Source organism: Procambarus clarkii, chromosome 41, assembly GCF_040958095.1.
Source record: "Procambarus clarkii isolate CNS0578487 chromosome 41, FALCON_Pclarkii_2.0, whole genome shotgun sequence".
Taxonomy (NCBI): Eukaryota; Metazoa; Arthropoda; class Malacostraca; order Decapoda; family Cambaridae; genus Procambarus; species Procambarus clarkii.
Window position 1 is genome coordinate 38,044,159 of NC_091190.1, and position 8,909 is coordinate 38,053,067.

Consider the following 8,909-nt stretch of genomic DNA (forward strand, 5'->3'; position numbering starts at 1 on the left):
AGAAGTACAACATTCACTACCCTAGGTTGTTGTTTAAGTCTCCTCCAGACACATAAGTCATGTGGGTTATACACCTTGATGAAACAATGTTGCCCACCCCATTCAGTTAAATTTATTAAAGTATCAGTGGGACGTCACATTGCACCAGGTACCACCCTTCAGGTGGCTGGGAGATGTGACAGGTTGTTAATTCGTCATCATTTAATCTCAGTGCTTGATAAAGGTGCCCTTATTCCAGTTGTCAATCTCTTGCATAAAACCTATCGTTTCAGGGCAGGTGATAGGTTGTCGCAGGCTACAATTGTAGACAATACGCGAATTTTTTAGCATCAAAGCCAAGAGGAGATTCCAGTCACCACAGCGCACTGTATTGCACTTAATGTTACAGATGATATTAAACAGGGGGAGTACAAGACCGAGACGGAAAAATAGTAATACTCAAGAAGTAGGCAAGTTCATTTAAGCACTGGACTTGCAACATGTGCAACAGTCATATAGGAAACTTTTGAGACGGATATTATGTAAATTCCCTAGACTATTTGCAATGGAAGACGACCAAATCGGTCTTCTGGATAGAAATGAACATGTTATTCCTACATTTGATCATCATCTATTTATACTCGTCAATGGAGGCTTCAGGAACGGGCAAAAGAAGTAATTAGGGAGGAGTGTCAGAAGATGTCGAGACAGAATGTGATAGAGCCTAGTACGTCACAATGGTTGTCGCCAGTGGTGTTGGTACGTAAACCGGATGGTAGTTACAGGTTTTGTGATGACTACCGGAAGGTCAATGAAATTACTAAAGGTGATGTGAACCCTTTGCTACGGATTCAGGAAATAATAGGTCAGTTTAGGGCAGCCAAGTACTTTTCCACTCTGGATGCCAATTCGGCGTATTGGTCCATTCCCGTCTCGGAGACGGATAGAGAGAAGACTGTTTTCTCTGATGGGGTTCCTATTTATCAATTCATGCCGATGTCTTTTGGGTTATAGACAGCTCCTTTGTCATTTTAGAGGGCAATTAATTATATCCTCAGTCCAGTCTTGGGAAGGCACTCATTAGCATACCTGGATGATGTGGTTATCTACTCTAGAACGTTTGATGAGCACCTTCGAGATTTGACCGTGACTTTGACATTGTTAGATAAGGCGGGTTTTAAATTGAACATAGGGAAGTGTACTCTGGCATCTCAGTAATTCAAGTTTCTGGGGTTCCAGGTGAGCACAGACGGTATCCGACCTGACCCCGACTCATGTCGCGCCATTGCTGACATGCCAACACCAAAGACGGCAAGGGATATCTGTAGGTTTTTTGGAGCAGCCGGATACTTCCGTCGCCACATTGAGGGTCATGCAAGTACATCAGCACCTATAACTGAGCTCACTAAGAAAAATATTAAATTAATTTGGAAACCAGAGGTTGATAACGCTTATGCAATATTAAAAAGTCAACTCATTACTACTTCAGTATTGGGAATACCTGATTTCAGGGCCGTTAGTCCATTGTTCTGCAACGGATAGGGGAGGCTTTGGCTGCGGTAGAAATTGTCATACTTTGGGCCGTATTTTTTCCAACGTCACTGTCATTTGTACAGATCACAGGGCTTTATACATATAAATTTTTGAACCCTTAGATCGAGTGGGGGCTGATCTGGTTGATCTTCATCACAGTCTTTCAGGAAATCGGTACGTGATGGTGTTGGTTGACCATCTGTCCAGATACACCATCCTGATTGCACTGCCTCAAAGATTCTCGAACTGTTGCAAAGGCGTTCTTGGATAGGTTTGTCACTGTGTTCCCTAAAGTGTAGAAGTAAAGAAACTAACCCTAAAGTGTTAGTTTCTGACTGAGGTCAGGAATTTAATGGGAATACTTTTAGAGAAGTATGTAAAATTGTAGAAACCACTTTAGCATTCACTACGGCGTATCACCCTCAGAATAACGGTATGACAGAACGGACGAACCGGTCGGTTAACGATATGCTTGCAATTCTTGCAGAGCATGATGCAAATTCATGGGACGAACACCTGCCATATGTCCTGCTGAACACTGCCATCCATCAGTCATTTAACACCCAACCCCTTTTGCTTTTCACTGGTCATTCATGTAATTTCCCATCAGGTCTGCTTAACAGCCATAACATTATATATGGTGAAGATTACCCATCAGAGGTTTTAAATAAGATGAAAAATGCATGGAGAATTGTAGCTAGGGCTTATGCTCAGCATTATGACAAGGTACGACCTCTTTAGTCGAAAGTCGGGAATCTTGTGTTGAGAGTTAATGAAGCGGCTCCGGCGAATCAAAGTAGGAAACTTGCACCTAGATGGCGGGGCCCTTATCGAGTATTGAAAGGAAAGGTCCGGTTAATTTTGTTATCAAAAGGTATATTTGAGGACCAAGTTGAGAGAACCATCCATATTAATAAGTTAAAATCTTATCACGCGAGGGAGGAACTAGAGCTGCTTTCAGAAAGTCTAATTCCAGACCTGTCTAATGATTCATTTACCGAGTCAGATGCAGAGGATGACCTTCTGTCAAATCTCACCAAAAGTCGAGTTCAATCTTGTCACCCATGGTAAGAAGGTCGCGAACTGTACAGCAAAATGTTAGTTAACTCCCCTAGTCAGGTTTGGAAGAGTTCAGAATATATTCCTGTAGAGGCAATGGTGTGTATTTACTGATGTGCATGACTCAGGTAGCATACTTTGCCTTGCTCCAGGGTTTTCCCAACTTCCTATACCCCAGAGTAAAATCCATGCTTCTGCCAGTTGTCTGTCTTTCTCAGGTGTGATGGTACACCAGTTCCAGCCTCCCAATCCCACGTGAACCAAGGATCGAGATCAGCAAGTCTGGGGATGACCCACCTGTGATAAGATCGGGGTCTGAGGCACGTTACATAAAATCCTCCCCCTTGTTCCCGGTAACTCGTCAATTAGATACCCGGAAGGGGTGACTGGAGTACAGTCACCCGGCCGACACCTCATGTCACTAACGAAGTTGTATTGGTCCAGCCTGCTGTCTTCACGGAGCAGAGTCCAGAGTCAACGTCAAATCACGGTGGGAAGCTATCTCAAGGTTACCAACCAAGCTCACCAACAGTGTAGTCAGTCCAATGTAACGCACGTTTATGTTACGTTGTTGGGTAGATTAGATACACATTGTTTAGTGAGTTTTCATATTTATTTAGTAGTCTTTATTACAGTAGTCGGTTGGTAGTATTGTCGTAAACGTTCAGACGGAGCTTGGAGCGGAGCAGAGAGCGGAGTGAGGCCGGAATCACGGAGCTCTATGTGGGAGAGCGTGGCGGCTCGATTGGGAATTGCGAGTGTCTGAACTCGGGGAGAGAGAGCATTGTAGCTCGATGCGGTCGAGGTCTGCTGTCTCCTCTGTGTCGAAGCTGTAGCATCTTGGGTCGATTAGAACTGTACACGCCGAGTGCTACATTGTTGACTGTGGAAATTGTACTGTCCATAGTCCGTACTGGCGGGAAAACCGGAGGTGGAAGACAAGTGGTCTACAAAGAAGTATGTTAATTGCAACGACTTGTCAGCTCTCTCAAAACTTGCGGTTGTGTCGTCTGTGGAAACCAAGATGCATCATGGTAGTCTCGGGTACGAACAGCACTACCCCTTCAGAGTGCTGCTGAATCGCCAGATGAGGTATAACCCTGTACCTCGGCCCAAGCTCAGCTGCACGATGGGTTGCATGGAAGGTGTACCGGCCCAGTAGTACCGGGATAACAAACGCCGGTAGATGGCGTCGCCCAGGAGCTGAGGCAGGGCCCACCTGTCCTGTCACCATGCCATCCTCTTCAACGCCACTCGAAACTCACTACCAACGCAAGACATCGTAACACGTCGAAGCTCTGCTCTACTGTGGCAGCCATGATTAACGACAATCCATGACTGTTTGGGGGTGATAAGAAGTGAACCCGGGTTCATGTTAGCAAGGTCCACCCGAGCTGACATCCGCCAGCTGTCACTCAGTCAGGTGCGGGTAGTACAAGACCCCTGTACTGTCAATAAGTAATTATCAAAAGAAGGCACTAAACCGGGAAGGCTAAGTAGCACCATCGAAGTGCAAAATAATAAAAGGGCACTAAATATCATGCCAATACGAGAACAGAAACACATAAGGCGAACGATATCAAAAGTATCCGATTCACCAAGAACTCTATCGAAGGACAAATGACCGCAAGGGACGGTCGGAAAGCAAGACACACACACGTCCTGGAAATCAGGACATTCAACAAGGATATGCACAACTGTAAGAGGGACAACGCAATTTGGACAAAAAGGAGCAGGGGGGGGGGGAGCTCCATTAAGTGACCATGAGTTAAGCTTGTATGGCCAATCCGCAACCTTGCTAGAGCAGTTTAACCCCACCGCCGGTTACGGTGGCAGGAAGAAGGCCAGAAGGGGACAGAACGTTTGAGAGTACGCAGCTTGTTACCAACTACAGAAGACCAGCAACCCTGCCAACGGGGCAAGGATGGAGGAATGAATAACTGGATAAAAGTAGGAATAAGGAATATCTTTATGGGAGATGGGACAAGAACGGATAGCTTCTCTAGCGGCAGCATCCACACGCTCATTTAAAGAAACACCAACATGACTGGGAATCCAGCAAAACTCTACAGATTTAAATTTACAAGAAACTGCCAATGTTGAATCTCGATGACCACCGAATGGACAGGATTAAAGGACCCTAGAGCCATGAGGGCGCTACGAGAGTCAACTACAGCCACAAAGGAGGATTGAGAATGAGAAAGCAACAGACGGAGAACAGAGAGAATAGCATAAAGTTCTGCTATGAAGACGCTAGCCTTAGAAGGGAGGCGACACACACAAGTGCGGTCAGGAAAAACAACAACAGCCTACACCGTTCGCAGACTTAGACCCATCGGTGAAAATGGAAACAGTGGGAGTGCGAAGAAAAGTGCTCAAGAAAAAGACGTTTCAGAACCGTAGGAGGGGTAAAAGCTTTAGTGATGTGGGACAAGGATGTACAAAACTTTGGAAGGGGGGACTCTCCACTGGGGCAAAGAAGGAACAATACGAGGAAAAACATTAGAAATACGAACGGAAAAAGAATCCTGTAAGCGAGATAGTCGGACAGAAAGAGGGAGGCGATGAAGAGGAACAGGAACCACAGGAGGGGTAAAAGTTAAAACACGACAGAGGCGAGAGGAAGGATGCTGTAAGGACAAAGCAAGATAGCGAAGACAGTAGCGATCACGGCGGTCCTGGAGAGAGGGGAAACCAGTGTCATCATACAAGCTGAGGACGGGAGTCAAACGAAAGGCACCATCGCTGAGACGCAACCAAGTATGGTGCAAATCAAGACGGCTAGGAGCATTAACAGAAAAGAATACAGGGCAATCATAATCGAGTTTAGACAGGACGAGAGATTAGTGCAAATAGAGGAGCGTGTGCCTATCCACTCCCCAAGAAGTATGGGACAAAACCTTAAGAAGGTTAAGGGCCTTAGAGCATTCAATTTGGAGGTAAGAGATATGGGGTGATCAAGACAAACGAGTGTCAAAAATTAACCCCAAAAGCTTAGTGGAATCCCTGTATTCAAGGGGATGACCCTAAAGTGGCAAAGAGGGCCGAATAATGACATGCTTCCGAGTAAAAGTCATCGCACAAGTCTTAGACGCAGCTGAACCTGGATCGGTGGCCCAAGACGGCACGGCAACAATCACAAGATGAAGCTGCTGTTGGAGGAGAGGCGAATCACCACCCTGAGAGCAAATCTTCAACATAAAGCGGAGAAGACGATAGAGGGAAGAGAGGAAAAGAGTGCAGAGAGAGTGGTACCAAGCCTCACATAAAATGAACGGCGAGAGAGGAAACTTTGGAGGAAGAGAGAGAGATTCCCACGAAGGCCAAAAGAATGAAGTTGGGGCAGAATATGGTACTGCCATGTAGTGTCATAACCCTTTTCCAGGACAAAGAGGACGGCAACAGCGGAGGTCTTTGCAGCAAAAGTAGTTCGATATAGACCTCCAAGTTCACCAGGACATCTGTTGTGTTGCGGCATTTGCGAACAAGTGATAGTGCTCCAAGAACCACATCAGACCAACGTTAACTATTCGTCAAAGAGCTTACAGACAACTCGTGAGGGCAATACGGCGGAAGTCCTTGGGGGATGACCCGAGACCCTCTGGTTTCCGAACAGGGAGGACAACAGCATCGAGCCAGTCCTCAGGGACTGACGATGACTTCCAGACTGGATTGTACAACTCAGTAAATATGTGCCGTGCACGGAGGGAGATGGCGAAGCATCTCATATGAATGTCATCGGAGCCTGCCGTCGTAGAACCAGAGGGCAGGGCAGATCAGCTCAGAGAAAGAAAGAGAAGGGATCGTTATAGGTAAGGTGAAGATCAGTACAGAAATCTGAAGGACGTGTACAGAGTAATCCTTATACTCGCTCCATTATCTCATTACTTAATGGCGTAACTAATTAGCACTAATAAACAAGCTATAATCCTATCCCTAATTACGGGTAACAGTTTTCACACCCTCCTATCCTAGTAAGGGGGTAGTTACTAAATATAAGGAAGCGATATGAGAATAGACAACAGTACAATTTCCAGTCAAGAATGTAGCCCTCGGCATAGGCAGTTCTAATCTTCTCTAAGACACTGCACTTCGACACAGAACAGACAGCAGACTAGGACCGCATCGAGCTACAAAGCTCTCCACATAGCGCTCCGCAACTCCGGTCACACTCAGCTCTCTGTTTTGCTCCAAGCTCCATCTCAACGTCTACGACACTGCTGTATCCAGACTACTAAATAAATATGAAATCACTAAACACTGTATCTAATCTACCCAACAACGTAACATAATCGTACATTACAGACGAGATTCCAGAATAGGCTTACGAAGGAAGAAAGATTGGGGAAGACGAGAACCAGAACTAACAGTTGAAAAGTGGGAACCCAGTTCGGTACCTGGGTTCGTTGTTCGTTGCAGGTCTGGGACCTGCAACGGGTCCACCGCAAGAGCACCATGAAGGCGAAAGACCGGCGAGACATCGGGAACAAACTTACCCACTATCTTGCGGATACTTCCAGACCAGTGGCAGAGGAGTTTCGGACGTAACGGTGGAGACAAGACATCCAGCATGCACGTTTAGCCACACAGATGGGCTTACGGTCCACTGCACTCGCCTTCCGAAACAAAAGAAAAGACTCAACCGTCTGCTGGCGGCAGTGCCTCTTCAGGCTGCACGCTTACAACTGACAGCCCAAGCAGTCCACATTCCACCAGGGAACGCACTTCCGCGTTCCCCGAGAGGAAGAGTGAGGAATAGAGCGGAGGGCAGCGTCAAAGACGGTGTCATGAAAAAGGAGGGCGCGTGGGAGAGGTCGGAAACAGTAGCACAGAGAGAAAGAAACGCCAGTCAGCCTCGGCAAGCCGCCACCTAGGGAAGGAGAGAGGAGGGTGAAAGGAGAAAAAGGTAACAAGGATAGGAAAATGGTTCTGCCATGGAGGTCATCAAGGACCCTCCACTCGAAATCTAAGTAAAGGGATGACGAGCACAGAGAAAGATCGGGACAGGAAAGGGAGCGAGTCCGAGAGCCTAAATGAGTGGGCTCACCAGAATTCAAGGAGATTCTGGAAGATGATTGGCAGTAGATAAGTGCCAAGCCCTTATTGGCCCTTAAGGGCCGGAAATCAGGCCTTGTTTTTAATGGGTGGCTGTAGCAAAAAATAATAGGAGCTCCGGTGCTGTATTAGTTGTGGGAGGGGCTATCCTTCCACTGGTAAGCTGGTGAAACAAATTTGGTAGTGTGTTCTGGGAGTGCTTTGGGGTGGAAACTCTGTCAGGCATCAAGGGGCTGAGGGCAGTCATCAACATCTTTGGCAAAATTTTGCAGGATTAAGGTAAAGAGTGCTTGAGTATTAATGTACATCATTGAGTCGGATCACAGCCTCTTAGGGTAATTACAGCTAGGATATATCTCATTTCAATATACATGTTTTAAATTAAATAAAGTTTACTAATGTATTTGTGTTTAGTTATTTGTTCCCCTATGATTAATGCTGATGCCGTATATATATGTGTGGTATTTGGAATTCCCCTGGGTGCCCCTCCATTTCATGGATAAAACCGTTGTCCCTTGAATCTAAATTAGTCAAGTAAAATTATATAATTTGCTCCCCAAGCACTTACATTACCAAGGATCTTAATGCCCTTGAGTTCATGATTAGAGAGTTTCTGTCCTTCCCGAGAGATTAATAATCTAGATACATTCAGTATGTCAGCGGGAAGGTAATGGCAGTGTTTCAGTAAGTCTTTATTCATTACTTTAAAATTAATAGTCCCTTCATTTGTTGCTTCCTCCTCACTTAATATGTCAGGGTCAACATTAACTGGTAGTTCACCGAGGGGTCACAGTAATCTGCAAGCAGTGTTAACCTGGGGTGTTTAGAGTGAGTAAAGGGTGCAAAGGAGAGGGTTATTACAACAGCCACGTGAAGGAAAGTTGACGGAGTATACGAAGATGGCAGCCAGCACCACGTAGAGGAAGGGTGACAGTGTAGGTAGACGAGAGAGAATACAATGTAGAAGAAGAGTGATGGAGTGTAAGGTAGAGTATAGCCAGCACCCAGTAGAGGGTGCTGTATGAGAGTATAGAGTAGTGGGCTGCTCTCCCTTCTCCGTACTCTTCCCTGCTGTTTTCCTGACGGAGTATAGGGTAGAGATGTACCTTCTCCGTTCTCTCCCCCGCTGCTGTTTCCCTCTCCGTTCTCTCCCCTTGCTGCTCTACCCTCTCCGTTCTCTCCCCTTGCTGCTCTACCCTCTCCGTTCTCTCCCCCTGCTGCTCTACCCTCTCCGTTCTCTCCCCTGCTGCTCTTACCCTCTCCGTTCTCGCCCCCTGCTGCTC

At 46.3% G+C, this 8,909-nt stretch overlaps 1 protein-coding gene across 1 annotated transcript in view; it reads right to left on the reverse strand.

Moving 5' to 3' along the window:
• The window catches only part of LOC138373264 (F-box DNA helicase 1-like), a 116,288-nt gene that overhangs the window by 42,865 nt on the left and 64,514 nt on the right, over positions 1-8,909 (reverse strand). Inside the window, exon 2 of the mRNA XM_069339305.1 lies at positions 6,118-6,316. Coding sequence (XP_069195406.1) covers positions 6,118-6,316 — 199 coding nt within the window. The remainder of the gene's footprint in view (positions 1-6,117; positions 6,317-8,909) is intronic.